The 20,260-nt window shown below is 41.8% G+C and overlaps 1 protein-coding gene across 4 annotated transcripts; it reads right to left on the reverse strand.

The window, feature by feature from the left end:
* Nucleotides 1-2,351: 2,351 nt before the first annotated feature.
* hsd17b14 (hydroxysteroid (17-beta) dehydrogenase 14) lies at nt 2,352-19,852 on the reverse strand. Of its 4 annotated transcripts, XM_060902241.1 has the most exons (10): nt 19,655-19,852; nt 19,537-19,570; nt 13,600-13,646; nt 13,370-13,467; nt 13,222-13,288; nt 11,563-11,654; nt 6,373-6,477; nt 6,014-6,081; nt 3,781-3,877; nt 2,352-2,866 (listed from the first exon to the last, which is right to left on the reverse strand). In XM_060902241.1, exons 1-10 carry the CDS (start codon nt 19,740-19,742, stop codon nt 2,723-2,725), a joined length of 840 nt encoding a protein of 279 aa, XP_060758224.1. In that variant the 5' UTR covers nt 19,743-19,852; the 3' UTR covers nt 2,352-2,722. The 4 variants fall into 4 exon arrangements, with proteins under 4 accessions (XP_060758224.1, XP_060758225.1, XP_060758227.1 ...); XM_060902242.1 differs by lacking the exon at nt 13,600-13,646 and having other exon boundaries at nt 19,537-19,575; XM_060902244.1 differs by lacking the exons at nt 19,537-19,570; nt 19,655-19,852 and adding an exon at nt 19,197-19,216.
* Between the last annotated feature and the right edge of the window lie 408 nt (nt 19,853-20,260).

Consider the following 20,260-nt stretch of genomic DNA (forward strand, 5'->3'; position numbering starts at 1 on the left):
ACATGCATGTATTTTTGTGATAAATCCATATTATACTGAGCGCATTTCCCACATTAATCAGTACAAAGTACTTTGTGTCTGCTGCAGCTTTCAGTTCTTTTAAATCAAGGCTGAATACTTTCTTCTTTGCCGCTGCCTTTTATTAAATCACATTTGAGGCTTTTGATTTGATTTCTTTCAGCGCAACCGCAATGCATGATGGGATATATTACTTGGTTAGTGACCATCGGTTGTACGCTACTTTTCGTAATGCATTGTATAGTGCATACTTTGAGTGCACTATATAGGGTGTAATAATTCTCACAATACATTTGGACAGCACTACAAAATGGCAAACTCAATATATAGTCCACCATATATTGCCGTGGGCGGCACGGTGGTGTAGTGGTTAGCACGGTTGCCTCACAGGAAGAAGGTCCTGGGTTTGAACCCAGCGGCCGGCGAGGGCCTTTCTGTGCGGAGTTTGCATGTTCTCCCCGTGTCCGCGTGGGTTTCCTCCGGGTGCTCCGGTTTCCCCCACAGTCCAAAGACATGCAGGTTAGGTTAACTGGTGACTCTAAATTGACCGTAGGTGTGAATGTGAGTGTGAATGGTTGTCTGTGTCTATGTGTCAGCCCTGTGATGACCTGGCGACTTGTCCAGGGTGTACCCCGCCCTTCGCCCGTAGTCAGCTGGGATAGGCTCCAGCTTGCCTGCGACCCTGTAGAAGGATAAAGCGGCTAGAGATAATGAGATGAGATCTGTGGATATTTTATTACTACATTTATTAACTATATCAATAATTTCCCTCTCATCTACTGGTGTAAGAAACATAGAACAAGAATTCCTCTTTATAATATTATCTATACAATCATCATTTGTTACTGGGTCAGAGATATTTTGAGCTAATCTTGGTCCAACATTAACAAAAAAATTATTAAAACTATTAGCAACTACATCCATGTTATAATTTTCGATACCTTTGTCATTAAGGTATTTAGGGTAATGTATTTGTCCAGAACCATCCATTGATTATCATTTAGATTCCAGAAAATATTTTCTGCTCAAAGCCATAAAGCACAGAGTTCATCTGAGCCCTTGTTCCTGCTCAGCTACAGAAAAGAACAAGTCGGTTTGAGACGCACCCAGTGTGTGTGTGTGTGTGGGGGGGCGTGTGTGCACGCATGCGCTCTGACTGTAAATAATCGCCTGATGGTTAATTACAATAAACTTCAAGGTTAAAGCACAGACACAACGTTTATTCTGTTTTTATGTCTGTTGATTGTATATTTGTGTTTAAATAAATAACAATAATTAAATGTGTAAAAGTGACCTTGTTATAAAAACAAACCCTAATCTCTGATATTAATATCTGGGACATGTGACGAATTTCTTCCATCTGATTGGACGAAACGAGCCTCTGTGGCTCAGAAAGGCATACGAGTTCGTCAGCGCGTCATCCTATTGGTCGCGCGGAGGGGCGTGACTCCTGCGGCTCTCTGATTGGACAGAATAAGATTGCATCAGGTGAGTTTGCGAAATTCGTGCTGTACACGTGATCTACTGAAGAAATAAAAAAAATCCCGGATACATAAATAAAACCAATGTGTTGCTGTAGAGTTTTTATTTTTTAAATAAAGGGTTATTTAATTAAGGCAATAAATATTCAGTGTCAAAATAATACCTGTGAAAAACTTACCTCCATTCTAAACAAACAAAAACAATTCAATAAAATAAATGCATTTATATCAATTAATATTACTTTTAATCATTTCTCATTATAATATCACTATCCTTTAAAGAGAAAAAGAGTAAATAAATAGAAAAGCAATTAATTTTACTGTTGAAAATAAACATTCCTATTATTTGGTCAATGAATTTACAATTTAATTTTCTTTTAATATAGTAAGTATATATTGTTGATAAATAATTTTAGCTGTAAATGAGTAACATTGTGTAAATTAATTGAGTTTACTTTTACAGATTTTAATTATAATTGTGTGTATTATATTAATGTGAATCTAATATTACACCAATCCAATAATTAAATATTAAATAAGATGAAAAGTAAATAATTATACAGTAGTAAGTAGATAAATTGTAATGTTATTGTTGAACAAAAATAATTTTGTAAATTAATTGAAATATTAAGAAATCTCACAGTAATGTTAAGTATTTAAAAAAAATCAGGACTCCATTTAAACTAGCAATGCTAAACTGGATGTTTCTGTATAAATATTGATAAATAAGTAAATAGTAAACAAACAAATCAATATTTAAATAATTTTTTTAATGCCGTATCTGAGACGATTAACTGGAAAACAAACAAACAAAAAAAAAAAAGTCAGATCACCATGCTTATTTCACTTCCACATTTTTAACAGACGTCTTTATTTCTGAAATCAGATGACAACGTGAAACAGACAGTTGTGAATCAAGAAAACATTCAGTCTGAACTCTGCTCAGAATCAGGAATGTGCGGGAACATTAAATTGTGTTCGTAAACAAGATTCGTGTAACATCCAGTGGATTAAAACATTAGTAAATCAGTAACACTGTCTTGTTCTGAACACCATCAGTAAATCAGTAACACTTGTTCAGAACACTATGTTCTGATTACAGAAAAAAATAAACATTGTTTACATTTTTATGATGATTCTATCAACCCATGCAATGTTCTTACAGGAACCCGTGACAGAAACAGATGGATCGAGACGATGTAAACATGATGCTTTTGTTGTTTTTAAGGAATCTGACTTTTGAAGGCGTAGTTGAGCTCAGCTCCGCCGCTCAGGAGCAGGTCTGTACCAGTGCAGAAGGTGGCATCAGCAGCCAGGAAGAGAGCAACGAGTCCACTTTCCTCCTCGGTGCCCATCCGCCCCAGCAGCTACAACCAGCAAACACAAACACGGCTTTTTATTTCCACAGCGTATTATTTTACGAATCTTTTAGCAGCATCATATAACCTCTGATCAACATATGAGCAGTTTGAGGCTTTCAGAAATACTGACGCAGCCTTTTGCGATTCTGCTCTGAAAACCTCATCACGCTGTTAATTTAGTTATTTAACATAATTTTGTTCTTTTTTCAATCCACTTGCTTTTTTAATATTTCATGATATATTTCTAGAGTTATCATTATTCGTCATATTTTCAGCGCAAATTATAAAGCTGTCATTGAAACGCATTTGTACCACTGTGCTGCTGAATCCTCAGATCTGATTGGCCAGAAGGTCTGGATTAATGTTCCATAACAGCAGCTCCGATATGTTATTGTTTCCATAGCAACAGTTCATTCACAGGGATTTGGGCAGCGGACGCTCGACATTATGAGATTAAGGTGAAGTTTTTTGGAATTTATTTAACATTTCTGGAAGGAGTCCCCAGTGTCAGCGCTTTGTAATGTTCAGAGGGAAAGAGTTTAAAAGTTGTACAGTTTTCCAACATCTTCAGGACAGAGGAGTTTACGCTTTCTCGGTAACAACCTGTGGGGTTTTTTTTGTCTTATTAACTGGAAAAAAAAAAACGAGACTTGGGTGAGGGAAAGACTGTTTATAGCTGCTATAATCTAACAAAGAACAGGAACTAACTGGTAATCATTGGCAAGTTGCTGCGGTACAAGAGGAATAAAACACTTCAGAACATGCTGTTGTTGGAAAATAATCAAGTTCAGGTGGTAACAGTAAAGTCACTAACATCAACTGATAGTTATCATCAACAACACACCATAAACAAATATTGTTGCTTCGAAAGAAATCTGATCACACAAAAGATCCTGAAATCTCTCTCTCTCTCTCGTTACCTGTGCATTCTCTCCCTCTTTGATAGCGGCGGCTGCGTTGGCTGTTTGTCCTGCGAGCTCCTCCCACAGAGGGGTCATCACATTACCAGGGGAAAAGCTGCAAAAATAATAATGATAAAAATATAGCAATAAATAAAACAAAGAAGGATCTCAGACTTATCATCAACTTGATAGGATGTGACAGAAATGGTCAGGACCTGCTTTTCTGTTTGTATTGACTGTACTGTATTTAAGAAGAAGAAACCTTTATTTGTCACATGCACACTTCAAGCACAGTGAAATTCATCCTCTGCATTTAACCCATCTGAAGCAGTGAACACACACACACATCCAGAGCAGTGGGCAGCTACACCAGAGCACCCGGGAAGCAGTCAGGGGTTCGGTACCTCGCTCAAGGGCACCTCAGCCCAAGGCCACCCCATGTTAACCTAACTGCAGGTCTTTGGACTGTGGGGGAAACCGGAGCACCCGGAGGAAACCCACGCAGACACGGGGAGAACATGCAAACTCCACACAGAAAGGCCCTCACTGGCCGCTGGGTTCGAACCCTGAACCTTCTTGCTGTGAGGCGACAGCGCTAACCACTACACCACCGTGTCTATTTGGAGGCGTGGGCGTGGTCGAGGAGTGTCTGTTCGTGAATGGAGAGCAAGGCCAGGGGACATGAATGGCAAAAGTGATCACACCTGAGTTTGTGTTTGATGAGTGGGTGTGTCTGTGAGTCTCCTCTTTTTCAGTGACGACGGGAGAGGAGAAAGCGAGAGAGAAAACTTACTGTAATGCCAGAATCAGACTACACAATATTTTTGTCTTTCCTTTCCTTCGTATACAACATCTTATTTTTTTCGTGGTCCGGGTTCCATAAAATCCTGCGCTCTGATTGGCTGGCGAGCGGGTCCGTATCCTACGATACGGACCCTGGTTACGGACCTCTGGCGACTCACTTGTTCATAACAACAAACATGGTAGCATTTTTTGTCAACATTTATCTTTTTTTTTTTAATAAGATTTATTTATAAGATTATCAAAAATCTTATAAATTTCTGCCAGCATTTCTCAGGAGAATAGCATTAATTTTACAGCATGGATAGCGATAACGACAGTGTTCACAGTGAAAGTGAGTTTTACTACCCTGAGGAAGAAGAAATAAAAAAACATTTCAGGAGAAAGCTAAAAACCTCTAACTGTTGCTAACGCCGAGCAAAAACATGGCTGAATCCTGAATGACTTATTTGTATAAATAGGGGACTACATAGGCGGCAAAATGTAGTTTTTTTTCCTGCCATGGAAGTGCACTTGTATACCGAGGAGGAAGCCATTTGCATTACAGCCGTGAATGAGGATTCAAAATGGCGGCTCGGCTCGGTTTTCCCTTTCGGGCGCTCTCGTTTTCTGTTAGAATTTGGTAAAGAAAAAAAAAAAATATATATATATATATATTAATTTACCAGCTTAAGGTCGGTCCGTATGGTGAAATACCGTGATCTCGGCCTTGAATACTGACCTCGGTCACGGTATTTCACGATACGGACCTCCCAGCTGGTAAATAATATTTCTTCTCGCTTTCTGTTACTGTAGTCGGCCCTTCACGTTTCATTTGCACACTCACGTCCTCCATTTTTCTCTCCTGTTTCAAATTTGTAACCCACAATGCCTTGCGTGAACGGGGAAAGCCCACCACATGATGTGGTGCATGACGTAGTATCTTGAATTGGGTCATGGTGAAGCAGGAAAAAAATAGCGGAGAATTTAGGGCCATGTTGCCTGAAATTCATTAATTGTTCTATTAAAAAATGAACTAATAAAATTGGAAGTCTGTGATCCGAATTCAGTAGCTTTTGGTCACTAAACAAAAATAATTAGGAGTCAGGGAAAATTCTTTTTATGACCTAAACTTGAAAAATCTGAAAGGCAGTCTACCTTTAATGAGAGAACGATGATTTACACCTGATATCAGTATTTTTCATTTGGAGTGAACTCCAGCAGCTCCTTCACCGTCTCATTCTGTTTCTCATCACAGCAGCTGGTATCCAGGAAAATGATTAAACGAAGGAATGCATTGACTGAAAAAAAAAAATGTTGCTTCCTAAACTACACTAGTTTGTGTTCGCCTTCTTTTTCCTGTAGAAATGACGTATTCTAATTTCAGAGCCTACAGATCATTAGTGACCCCTTCAGAGTCTCAGGGAAAAAAAAGAAAGAAAATAAAAGAAAAAAGAGAAAGAACTCTCACCAGTTAACTCTCACATTGTAGCGACTTTCATCTACAGCCATGGCTTTGGTCATAGAGATGATCGCCCCCTAATGGACAAACATGAGCATTACACTGACAATAACCCGAGTCCAAAATATCCATCAAAACATCTGCATGTGTCCTTCAGGATAAAACTCTCACAGTAGAATGGACATTTCTTCCACAGGGGTGTGGGTTTAATCATGTTCCTGGAGTTATTTATAAAACACACTGCATGATACAGAGCTGTTAAATTCTGATTGGTCAGAAGGTGTTGCTAAATTTTCTGCAGCGTAAAGTTTTCTGTAAGGAGATGTTTATTTTGATGTAAACTTTGCCAGCCAAGTAAAAGTTCTCACCTTGGTGGCTACATATGGAGCGGCGTGTTTCTGTCCAATAGACGCCACCAGGCTGGAGACGTTGATGATATTGCCTTGTGTTTTCCGCAAGTATGGAAGCGCAAACTGAGCAGTGAGGGGGAAAATAAATAAATAAATAAATAACAGGAAACACAAACAGCCTACAATAAGCACAGGGATTTCAATTTTTGTAGCCATGCATCCGTTTAGTATAAATTCAAAATTTTCCAATAATTTAGATTCTCACATACGATTCATATATTATATTATTAGAAGCCTTTAATTATCACATGTACAGTGCACAGTGGGTCATCAAATGAGTGAGTGACAGTTCTGTGGGTGGAAAAAACCAAACATCTTGTTGATGAGAGGGTCAGAGGAAAATGGCCAGATTCATGGTTTGAGCTTTTTTGCCAGGAAGGATATAGTAACTCATATAATCACTCTTTACAACCGTGGTGAGCAGAAAAGCATCTCAGCATGCAACAGCAGAAGAACACACTGGGTTCCACTCCTGCAGCCAAGAACAGGGATCTTACAATCAACAACAAGTTCCTATTAAAGTGGCCGGTGAGTGTATATTATTTATGCTTGTTTAAGTTATTGCACTTTACCATTTTACAAATATCTTTGTAATTCTAACCCACACAATTCGACAGAGCGATCACTCAGGTTTAGAACTCAAATCTCATCTCATCTCATTATCTGTAGCCGCTTTATCCTTCTACAGGGTCGCAGGCAAGCCGGATCCTATCCCAGCTGACTACGGGTGAAAGGCGGGGTACACCCTGGACAAGTCGCCAGGTCATCACAGGGCTGACACAGACAACCATTCACACTCACATTCACACCTACGCTCAATTTAGAGTCACCAGTTAACCTAACCTGCATGTCTTTGGACTGTGGGGGAAACCGGAGCACCCGGAGGAAACCCACGCGGACACGGGGAGAACATGCAAACTCCGCACAGAAAGGCCCTCGCCGGCCACGGGGCTCAAACCTGGACCTTCTTGCTATGAGGCGACGGCGCTAACCACTACACCACCGTGCCGCCCTAGAACTCAAATATAAAACTATAACTACAACAAATATTAAAAATAACATCATGTTCCTTAAAATGACACTTTATTGTCCAGATACAGCGATGGACAGAATAGTGGACGGATCAGGGATGCAAACACAACCATGGTCAAAAAAGAGAGTGAGGTAGCGCGGCGACGCGGACCCCCCCACCACACACACACTAGTTGTCAACATAGCAACACAGTGGGTGCAGAATTGTAACTGAAGCCAAATTACCCAACACTGACACTGTAAATATAGCCAAGTCGGTGGCCAAATCTTAATTAGTTTAACATTAGGCCGCACTCACGGCCCACCCGGCAAACACATGAAATGGAATGACACTTATCAAGGAACGTTATGTTTAAATAAAGACTTCATTACGGTCCATCCCGACACAAACGAATTTCGCTTCGCTCTCATTGACTTTGAAAGGGGGTGAAATTCGCCAATGTTTTTGCTTAATTTAGACAGCCTAATGCCACTTTTCCACTACAAACGCGGCTGAGTCGGCCCTTTTCCACTACCCTTTTTCAGCTCGCTTCAGCTCACTTCAGCCCGACACGGCTCGCGTTTCGACTACCAAAAACCAGCACGACTCAGCTCGCTTCAGCCCTGCTTAGCCCCTAAAACTCGCACGGTTTTGGAGTAGGGCTGAAGCGAGCCAAACCGTGCCGAGTGAGGTTGGGGGCGTGAGCAGACACTCCCCTGTGCACTGATTGGTCAGGAGGAGTGTCCTCACATGCCCACACACGCCCCGCGAGCACGCTGGGATCTGTAAACACCGCAAACCCGGAAGGAGAAGAATTACAAATTACGAGAATTTCTGAAGCCTTATGCGCCTCGCCTCATCTATACGCTCTTGCCAGTATCTGTCCGCGTTGTCGGTGACAACAAGCCACAGCACCAAGACCAGCAACACTAACGACTCCATGTCCTCCATGTTTATTGTTTACTATTCGGGTTGTGAGACTACCGCTTAAAAGCTCACTGATGTCACTGTTTGCGCTGCTTAACGACATCACCTGACGTCCACCCACTTTCGCTAACTCCACCCATTGTGTCCACCCACTTCCAGCCAGCACGGTTCAGCGCGGTTGTAGTCGAAATGCAACTCCAACAGCCCCGCTCAGCTCGACTCAGCACGGCACGGCTCAGCCCAACTCAGCCGCGTTTGTAGTGGAAAAGCGGCATAAGTGACTGTAATGTTGTGGCTACCACGGATGGATGTATGCACCACGAACTCATAACACACACATGGGTTACATGGGGTGCTTGAAGTGGAAAAAAAAAAAAAAAAAGAAGTGCAGGAACCCTGATTTTCTGACAATGCCATCCCGGTCATTCAAATAAGTTCAAATCAAGTTCAAATTTTTTAATTGAAAACTTCAGTTTTTGTATTGCCTTCACGCATTTTGCAAAACTTGGCTCATAAGGACAATGCTCTACTCTTCATCTGTTGTGCTACAGTATTTGTTGTTTGAACAGATGTGTTTTCACAATGACTCTCTGAGATATTATTTTTGAACGAAGTGTCTTAGTTTGTAGACAGCTGGAGTAAAAACAAATCAGAACTAAGAACCACAACCATATTGTCAAGTTGTGTATGATTTTCCCCAGTTTTGTGCCCCAACTTCAAAAGAGCTTTGGTCACACAAGGAACACTCAGTTTTCCCCCTTTTTTGTTTTTTTATTGAAGTTCAAAGGTGATGAAGCAGTTGATTAGGGCTTGATTAAGTTGATAACCTTAAGAACAACAGAAAAACATTGCATCATTTTAAGTTTAAACTAATAAAAACAAGTCATCACAACATTATTTTAAGTTTCAAAAATTTAAAAAATGAGTAATTAGTGCATGGATTGCACTAAAATAAAAGCAAAAGAAGGTTTAACACCTTTAAGTTTACTAATCACATACATAAACACCACTAAGTTCACTAATCACCAAACCGCTCTCACGGTGCGCTCACTGGATGCGACCCAGCGCACGGAAAGGACACGGCCAATAACAAGGCGCTGCTCAATGCGCTGCGCACAGCTGCTCAGCTCGTGCTGATTTTTTGGCGAAGCGTGATAAAGGCTGTACAGCTTGTCGAAGAAGATCTTAAAAGTTGTTCATGCCATTGATCTGCTTTAAAACATCCCCAACTGCTAATTCAAGCCTGTGGTTGAGGCAGTGCCAGACAAACAAATGGGGAAACTTCGCACACAACTGCACTGCCACTCCAGTGAAAATAAAGTGCAGGAATGCAGTTCCGGTGCGTTCTGGCCCACTTCAAGCCCTGGGTTACACATTACCATTTGATCACTCGATGTTCTAAAATAGCAGCTAGTCAGGTGCTAATGGTTAGCATTTTAACTAAGCCAGACAGCCACAAGCTTTAATAAGACCAATTCTTGCACGTATAGAACAGTATTACGGCACTTAAATATTATCTAGGAATAAAAAAACAATAGTCATTAACCCATGTAGACACTACGTTGAGAACATATACAGTCATCATGCAACTCTTCAAATAACATTACATTTTTCAGGCGTTTTCAGGGGTGTAGTGGGCGTGGTACGCGGGGGTATGCCGTCCACCCACTTCTCCCGAGGTGACAATTCCCCTGCTGGAAATTGTGAGAGGATGCAGTGCGCGAAGCAATTCGGTCACGCATGTTTGCTGGCCGTGAACGTGTGACCTGCAATGACACTACAATGATTGTGTGTGTGCTTGAGACAGCAGCCCCTCCCCTCTCTGCTCCCTCACTGGCCCCAGTCGGCATGGCGACGGGCCTGAGCAGGAGCGCCGAGTCACACAAGATCTTGTCAGTTTTCTGCTGTTTTTTGCTCAGGAGCAGGCCTCGAACAACGATGAATAACTCGAAAACGAAAGCAGCTATTCACAAAATTCTTTCACAGTGAGCGCTACAAGGGTCTCCTGAATACACTGATGTAATTTTTTTTGTCTGTAGTGTTAAAAATGAGGACACTAGAGCGAGTTAAAAATGAGTGACTTTGTCACGTTTATAATGGGTGTCAATGAGGTCTCTCGGCTGCACTCTCCTCAGTTTGAGGCTTCTCATTCAAAAACTGTAAATCCTATCGGTTAAGTAGACACATTGTGTGAATCAGGACAAGTCTGACTACTACTTTTGAGAAAATCATGTCTGTAGAGTGAAATTTGTGGCTGAAAACACAGTTTAAGCGAGAAAGTTTGAGCTATTTTTTCAAGCTCTCTACACTCTAACTAAACGAGCTCCACTGGTGTGTAACGCAATAGACACCCATTCAAAAGCCGGATTTTCTCCCGGAACTCACATGGCGTTTGAGCCGGGACTGATCCGAAAGTGTAGAACCTAGCAGAAAAGTTGAATGCCAGATCCACAGAGGAGAAGTTTTCCTACGTTTTAGAGTTTGAATCACGTCTCTAGGTGAAAGCATGCCAGAGCAGCGGATGTTTGAAAAAGTGCTTTTTTTCAATTAATTCCATAGAAATGAATGGGGTGGAGCCGGCCCCCGCCTCCACGGTGGGGGAATGGGGCGAGGGAGAGAGGGGGAGGGGAGGGGAGAAGGGGAGACGTCACGAATAGCGTACCCCCACTTTAAAAATCTCCACTACACCACTGGGCGTTTTTTACCCCAAGGATAGGTCATGGCTAATATGGTTAGATGAAGGAGGCTAGGTTACGAGAGACAAAGTTAATATATATGCACAATTATTTTAACACTTACGCTTTGATTGTAGACGAGTAAATGACTTCCACTTCAACGCTGATCGTTTACTCCCAGTCACCGAGGCTCCAAAGAAATACACACTAGTAGATGAAATTCAGCAAGTTGATAAATGAACACACCTATCTGAGGGAAAAAGCCCGGGAGTCACGTTCCTTAGCAACCAGATTGCCCAGCCAGAGTGGATTACCGGAGAGCAGCCCGCCCCCCCCCCCAAAAAAAAAACCTCTTCGGATCTGCACGAATTACACAAGTCGCCCAAAATGCCGGGGAAAAAGCGGAATGCGCCGAAAAGCGCGCCGTTTGCACGCCTGACGGATAAAATACTGTACAAAGCAACAGTCAATAATAACAGAACTATTAAATGTTCAGTTATTAAGAAAAGCGGATCGGACAATCTGACGTCTCACCTTGGACGCGAGGAAGTAGCTGATCAGATTGAGGTTGAGTAAATCTCTAAACTCCTCTGCGCTGGTCTCGTCTGTGGGTTTATGAGGAGGATCTGAGCACAGAACACGTTCATGTTATTGTTCACTCCAACCATGTCACTCTGTAAACGGTGAAAGGAAGAAGTTGTTCCGTCTCACCCAGGCTCTTAATTAAAGGATAAAAACACTCTGTCGTGCTGTTAGAGGAAAATAACCAATGACTAACCAGGGTGGTGTGATGAAGCGGAGTTACTTTTATCATCTTTGTCCTGAATTTGATTATTTTCCCATAACAGCACATCCTGAAGTGTTTTACTCCTCTTGTGCCACATCAACTTACCAACAATTGCAATTATTTATGTATTAAAGAACGACACATCATACATTTGAACAGTTTATATTTGGGGGACAGACAAACGAATGAATGAACGATAAACAATCATCATATGAACGATTTTTTCAATTCGATACAAACAATGTGATTTGCATCTTCTGACCAACCAGAACCCAGTATTCAGCCAGGGACGGATCCAGCCCAAGAATCTGACAGATGCACATTTGCAGAAATATTTTCACTAAATTTTACCAGATTGCTATGGATTTTCTTTTTTTTTTTTAAAGATTTTTTTTGGGCTTTTTTCACCTTTATTGGATAGGACAGTGTAGAGACAGGAAATGAGCGGGAGAGAGACGGGGAGGGATTGGGAAATGACCTCGGGTCGGAATCGAACGCGGGTACCCGGATTTATGGTATGGCGCCTTATCCACCTGAGCCACGATGCCCCCCAGATCACTATGGGTTTTCACGGGGCGTAGAGCACGCCGAGCCCTTTCCGAAGAGGGCAAGTACAGTCTGCAACAACCGCGGCTCAGCCTGCTATTCACCCCTTGAATCTCCACGGGAGCATGGCTTGCTGAAAACTTTAACATGAGCCCTGGCTCCAGCCGCGTGCGCATACACACAGGAATTTAAAAATTCATAACTCTACCACTGAAAATCCTCACCCTGCCAATCTGTACAAGCACATCCCTCTCCCAGAGACCTTTCGAAAGAGCCCAAGCACAACCCGCTACGACCACGGCGCAGCCTGTTATTCACCCCCGAACCCCCAGCTCGCCGAAAACTTTAATATGAGCCCTGGCTCCAGCTGCACACATGCAGGGATTTAAAAATTCATAACTTGGCCACTCAAAGTCCTAGCCCTGCCAAACTTTACAGGCACCTCCCTCTTCTCAAGACCTTTCAGAAGAGCCCAGGCACGACCCGCTACGACCGCAGCTCAGTCCGTTATTCGTGGCAAATTTCAAATTTTGACCTCTTTCTGGAGTGTTTTATTGGTTTGACCTAGATTCTTTGTCTCAGGTCACACTATACAAAGCATCATGAGAATCCAGGTAATTAGGTCAGTTAAGCATCACCACTCACCACAGGTGGTCGGATCCTGAACCACTGGTCTTGGTTGAGCGTGGCATGTAGCCAGCTAGTGGTGAAGTAACAAACACCCCGTGACTGATGCCAAGTGGTGCACATATGTTTCCGACCGAATGCACGTGCATCGGTTGCATCAGTCTGGATCCGTCCCTGATTCAGCAGCGTTGTAGTGTGAGTGAGAATAAACTCCGAGTACAGAAAGCACTTACGCCAGCCTGCGTTATTCACCAGACAGTCAATCTGTCCGAAGCGCTCGACGGTCGTAGCAATCAGCCTCTGAAGAATAAACACAAACACTGTACAGTAACAAGCTAATAAATTCCAGACCATGTTCCAGCTCCGGAGTGTGAGACGCACCTTAATGTCCTCTTCCTTAGACATGTCACAAGACACAAAGAGACACAACCCCGGTCCCGCTTTATTGAGCTCTTCCTCCACACGTTTACCCGTTTCAACTTGTGCAGGAAAAAAAAAAAAAAGAGATGTTTTAAATTTCAAACAAAACACATGAGATCATGTGAATGGCTCATACATGATCAATAAAACAACATTCTACAGGTGAGAAATTAACATGCAAGGAAACTAACCAGGGAAATAAGAGTCAAAGAATGATGTGTCAGAAAGAAAACTAATCCTGGAAAAAAAAAATCAAATAAAAGAAATAATGAATGAATATGTGGAAAAAATTAATTGTGTGTAAAATAGCTGAAATTAAGTGTGTAAACATGTGGCCGTATCATCATCATGTAATTATTCACACGCAAAAGTTGTGTGCATTTTGTGTAAACAGATGCGACATGTGACTTTCAGGAACTTTGCCTCATGACCGATGAGTATTTACCCTCAGCAGAAGTGCACTACATTCTCACAGCATACACTCTACTGTACCCTACATAGTGCACTACAGCAGGCCATATCCAATATCATCATAAACTCATCCGCAGTATAGTACTGTGTAAGTGCACTACACAGGGTATAAAATATTTTCACCCATGAATTTGCACTAAATGTCTAATAATAAGTGAGCAATCTCAAATCTGGCTTTATTCCCCCATGTGATCATTTCTACATCCTGTGTAGTGCACTATTTGTCAAAAAAGGAAGTCATGTGAAAGTGCACGCAATAGGTTTGGATAGAAAATGGTGGATTTTATACCTACAGAGTGCACTGTGTCCAAAAGGGAATGTTTTTCGTGCATTACATGTCTAATATTTGCACCTTCTCTCACTACATAGTGCACTACTGGCAGAATAATGGATCCAATTAGAATTCAGCTCCATTCTCCTACTACAAGTGAATGCAATGATTGTTACACCCTACAGAGTGCACTAGATATGTAATAAAGAAGTCATCTTCATTTGAAAGTGCGCTAAATAGAATACTAACATCTCCACATATACTGTAGGGGAGAGTGGGGTAAAATGAGCCATTTTTTGCATTTTTCATCATTGCAATGTGTGTGAAAAGTTTTATTATGCAATCTTCACATCAAACAAAAATTTAAATTCTTCTCTATCTTCTGTAGCCAAAAACTTCCAGATAACTCACATGGTTTAAGACATATACTCCTTTCAAAAAAGTTGGTCTTGTGGCACAACTTGCCCCTTGTGCGGAGTAAGTTGAGCATACTAGTGCATCTCAAAAAATTAGAATATTGTGAAAAAGTTCAATATTTTCCATCAGTTATTTAAGAAAGTGAAAATGTTATATACATTAAGTAACTTTAAAAACGCACATTGATAAACTCAGCACGAATTCAGCAAGTTTTATCTCAAGAAGAAAAGAAATATATCAGAATGGAAAAATAACTTTGTTCCGCCCGAATAAGTTCCAAATCTGTGCTCAAATCAGAATTTAAGGGAGTTGTACTCAATAACGTACAATATGACTCGGGTAGTCAATGACATGGACAGGCTTTAAATTTTCAAACAAATTTTGCATACACTGTACACACACAATCTTGCCTATAAATACCCGGGGGAAATGATGGGAAAATTGTCATTATTGAAGATGCCACGCCTAAGCCAAAATCAACGTGAACAGGCCATCGGGATGTTGCGTGCCGGAAGTACACAGACAGAGGTCGCCCGGCACTTCGGTGTTCATCATTCGACCATTTCCCGTTTGAGTCAGCGTTACAGACAGACAGGGAGCACCAGGGATCGTCCACGCCCTGGTCAGCCTCGAGTCACGACGCCAGTTCAGGATCAGCACATCAGGCTAGCTCACCTCTGTGACAGATTCCTGACAGCCTCAGTCACTGCTGCTGAGACCCCTGGACGACACAGACCCAGAATCTCCAGCATGACGGTCCGAACATGGACCAACTGTCACTTTGAATTTTTTTATTGTGAATTAATTCTTGAGTTTGACAATAAATGTCCTTTATCGATGTTTCAAGATGTGTGTGCATTACATACAATATCATAAATTTCAAATATATGCATGGATCTAAAGTGATATCGTGTTGAATTCCATTGTGCGTTTTTAAAGTTACTTAGTATATTATAGACTCATTACACAAACTAAAATGTTTCAAGCATTTTTCTATTTTAATCAGTATGGCATACAGTACAAAAACAAACATCTCAAAATATTTCATTTCGAGTTTGAGTAAAACAGTATGAACACGGTGTATCTCTCAGTCTAGTTCAGTACACACAACCACAATCATGCGGAAGACTACTGACTTGACTGTTGCCCAGAAGATGATCACTGATGCCCTCCACAAGGAGGGTAAGCCACAAAAGGTCATTGCTGAAAAGGGTGGCTGGAAAAGGTGCACAAGCAACAGGGATGGCCGCAGTCTCGCGAGGATTGTCGAGAAAGTTGATTCAAGAACTTGGGAGCGCTTCACAAGGAGTGGACTGAGGCTGGTGTCAGTGTATCAAGACCCATCACGAACAGACATCTTCAAGAAAGGGGATACAACTTTTGCATTCCTAATATCAAGCTACTCCTGAGCCAGAGACAATGTCAGAAGTGTCTTATCTGGGCTAAGGAGAGAAAGAAATGGACTGTTGCTCAGTGGTCCAAAATCCTCTTTTCAGATGAAAATACATTTTGCATTTAATTTGGAAATCACGGTTCTAGAGTCTGGAGGAAGAGTGGAGAGGCACAGAATCCAAGGTATTTGAAGCCCAGTGTGAAGTTTCCACAGTCTGATGATTTGGAGTGTCATGTCATCTGCTGGTGTTGGTCCACTGTATTTTATCAAGTCCAAAGTCAACACAGCCATCTACCAGGAGATTTTAGAGCACTTCATGCTTCCATCTGCTGACGAGCTTTTTGGAGATGCTGATTTCCTTTTCCAGCAGGACTTAGCACCTACCCACAGTGCCAAAACTACTACCAAATGGTTTGCTGACCATGATATTACTGTGTTTGATTGGCCAGCCAACTTGCCTGACCTGAACCCCATAGAGAATCTATGGGGTATTATCAAGAGGAAGATGAGAAACACCCGACCCAAAAATACAGATATGCTGAAGGCCACTATCAAAGCAACCTGGGCTTCAATAACACCTCAGCAGTGCCACAGACTGATCACCTCCATGCCACACCACATTGATACAGTAATTCATGGTAAAGGAGCCCCAACCAAGTATTGAGTGTATAAATGAATATACTTTCAGAAGTTGGACATTTCTGTATTGTAAATCCTTTTTTTTTATTGATCTTAGGGAATATTCTAATAATTTGAGATACTGGATTTCTGATTTTCATGAGCTATAAGCCATAATCATCAAAATTAAAACAAAAAAAGGCTTTAAATATTTCACTTTACATGTAATGAATATAGAATATATGAAAGTTTACCTTTTTGAATTAAATTATGAAAAAAAAGGAACTTTTTCATGGTATTCTAATTTTTTGAGATGCACTAGTAGGTGTGGGCAAGTTGAGCCATAATACATATTTAAAGAAGAAACCTTTTATTTCCTTTTAACAATGTAGGATTATACTAGCCAGATAAAATTCAGCTCAAACAAGATCAAACAAGGTCACACCAGTAACTTTATAACTTTTTTTCTTTTATAAACAGTTGAACATTTCTACTCAATATTCCTTGCTGTAGGGCTACTAGACAGGTAGGCCTATGTAACAAATTTCCCTGTATAAGTCTGTAAAATAGTAGAAAAAAGTAATTTAAACTAAGGTATTCCCTTTTAACCACTAAGGTAAACTAAGGTATTACACTAAACTAAATGTAGCCCATGGATTCAGTATCGCACTGTTTCAAGTTGCAGGGGAAGATCAGACTGGTAACATAACTTTTTCCTGAGAAACAGTTGAGCAATATTGCTTAACCAAGTCTCATCTCATCTCATTATCTCTAGCCGCTTTATCCTTCTACAGGGTCGCAGGCAAGCTGGATCCTATCCCAGCTGACTACGGGCGAAAGGCGGGGTACACCCTGGACAAGTCGCCAGGTCATCACAGGGCTGACACATAGACACAGACAACCATTCACACTCACATTCACACCTACGCTCAATTTAGAGTCACCAGTTAACCTAACCTGCATGTCTTTGGACTGTGGGGGAAACCGGAGCACCCGGAGGAAACCCACGCGGACACGGGGAGAACATGCAAACTCCACACAGAAAGGCCCTCGCCGGCCACGGGGATCGAACCCAGACCTTCTTGCTGTAAGGCGACAGCGCTAACCACTACACCACCGTGCCGCCTTAACCAAGTCTGTAAAATAGTAAACCAATGGATTTTAAACTAAGGTCGTTGTCTTATTAAGATAAGGCATTACACTAAACAGGTATTTATTCAATATTCCACTGTTTCAAGTTGCAGGGGAAGACAAATTGCCTCTCTCTTCTTGCAGTCCCTCCCACAGAGAAAGGTTGTGGCAATTTCTTCACAACATCCTCTCTTGGAATCACAGCCTCATCCTTTTCTTTGAATGTAAATGTAGGCCTCTTGTTAGGCCCATGAGTGGTACGGCTCCTTTGAAGGAACCGTGCTTCAAGCTCAATGTGGTCAAGCTTTTCCACCAAACCGATGTAATGATGGGTTTTGTTTTTTTCCCTAGCGAATTTGGCTACCACAAAATCACCAACATTAGGTCCTCTTCGTCATTGGTAAGGTCAAGGTTGTCATCAGAACACAACATTTCTAGTGTTTTCCTCTGAACTACTGGGTGCAGGGATCTTCTTTCTTGCTGGCTTGCTTCTTGCTTTCTCACTTTCAATTTCTTGTTTTGTCTTTGACCTACTTCCCTTTCTAGTTCTTCCTTTTCCGGGGTGTCTGTCAAGATCCTTGTTCTAACCTGCTTTCTTTTTTGCTTTGCTTTTCTTGCTGGAGCTTTGGGCAGGGGAATGATGGTCTCAGGAGACCTATAGCCACTGGAATGTTGTGAGTTGTCATCAGAATTAGTGCGAGAGGGTGACTGGAGCTGTGTGACCGAGAGGGGAAGTACAGGCGCTGGCTCCTCAAGGTTTGCAGATATGGCTGGTTCCTCAGGGTCAGGGCTTGCCGATGTGCCTGGATCCTCAGGGTTAGGTCTGTGTCACCTCAGATGGCTCAAAATCATCATCAGTGAATTTATTCCTGTCATAGGGGAAGATTCCTGTTGATTCAAACCCGGATAAGATATTTCTTCGAGACATGGCAGACATGAATGCTGTGTTGACTAATGCTGGAATGTCATAAATTGTGATGGTCTTTCCAGGGTTTGTTCGCATCCAGCCATCAACTGCACTGTTGAAATATGTCTTGAGCGGCCCAAACACACATTTGTCCAAAGGTTGGAGATTATGTATGGTATGAGGAGGGAGTGTCAAAAGCACAATGCCATTCTCTTTTGCCAAGCTGACAGCCTCCAGAGTGGCATGAGAATCACGGTTGTCAAGGATCAGTAAGAGGGGGTTACTTGGTGAGCAGTGGGTGTGATGGATCATATGCTGGAGAAATTGGACAAATGCCTGTTGATTTGTCCAACCAGACCTTGATGAGTAGCCTACTGAACCCACAGGAGCACCTCTGATAAAGTGCTCATGGTAGCGCACACGGGGGAAGATGAACATGGGTGGGATGACATTCCTTACAGCATTAACAATTTGATCTATTCCAGTTTTCTCAAGAAAAAAAAAAGCTCAACACTGGACACAAACAGAATTCACTCGGAGAGGAAAATAAAAATCACATTTTTACACATATTTTACTTACCACATTTTCCATGTGCTGCCCTTCTCCACAGGCTGTTAGAAATGATCCTCTCTTCCTTAAAATGCAGTCACATTATTACATTTGTGTACCGGTTCCTAGAAACAAGGGGTGGCTCATCTTACCCCGTTCTCCCCTATAGTGTCCAGTAATGGACTTGTCTGGGACTCAGCTACCTTATTTCTCCATAAGTGCACTAGATAGGCTGCAAAATAAGTCCCCTACATCCTAGTGCACTAGATGTGCAATCAGGTTGTTTTATTCCTTATAAAGGCAGTATACAAGAATTGAACAACTGATAAAAGTAAACTCATAAATAAACATGTATATAAGCAGCTCTTACCTCCTCTGGCGCAGAAAACAACTTTGGCCCCGTTCTGCACTGAAACATCACAGTCTTTCAGTAACTCGACCAAAGTTCTGCTTCACTTCCTCCCTGATTTCCCCCAAACCCAACTTACCGAACACTTGAACGATGCCCCTGCCGATACCTTTCGAGCCCCCGGTCACAATCACCACCCTGTCCTGGTATCGCAGTGCCTTCGCCATGTTCCTGCAGCTTCTTTCCACAGAACCGATATTAGGAGCTGAAGTATCTGCAGCCTGGAGAGAAGTCAGCTGTCAGCTAATCTTGTTTTCCTTCCGCAAAATACACACGGTGCAGTTACACAGAGCGACCGCCAGGGGGAGACAAACACACAAAAATAAACCATCAGCAACTACTGCAGGGCAAGATCAAAGATCAAGCGAACACATTATACACAAATATACTGTTATAATAATGTGTACATTGTTATTATATAATGTTAATACACAATGTAATTAATACACACATGTTGGAATTTACAAGGTAGCTGAACAAGGTAGTTGCGCAAGAAGCAAGGGCGGCTGGTGCATAAGGGCGATTGGGCGACACACTGCCAAAACGAAAAAAAAAAGTTTTTTTTTCCCTTTTTTTAAAACAAACTTTCACCAGCGCTGCTCGAGGCCGTTTTAATTTGTCTCTGGGTATCATTGTCCAATCAGGGTGGTCTTGCTTCTAGAGTACCGCCCCTTTTGGGGCGATT

This window comes from Neoarius graeffei, chromosome 20, assembly GCF_027579695.1.
Source record: "Neoarius graeffei isolate fNeoGra1 chromosome 20, fNeoGra1.pri, whole genome shotgun sequence".
In the NCBI taxonomy this organism is placed as follows: Eukaryota; Metazoa; Chordata; class Actinopteri; order Siluriformes; family Ariidae; genus Neoarius; species Neoarius graeffei.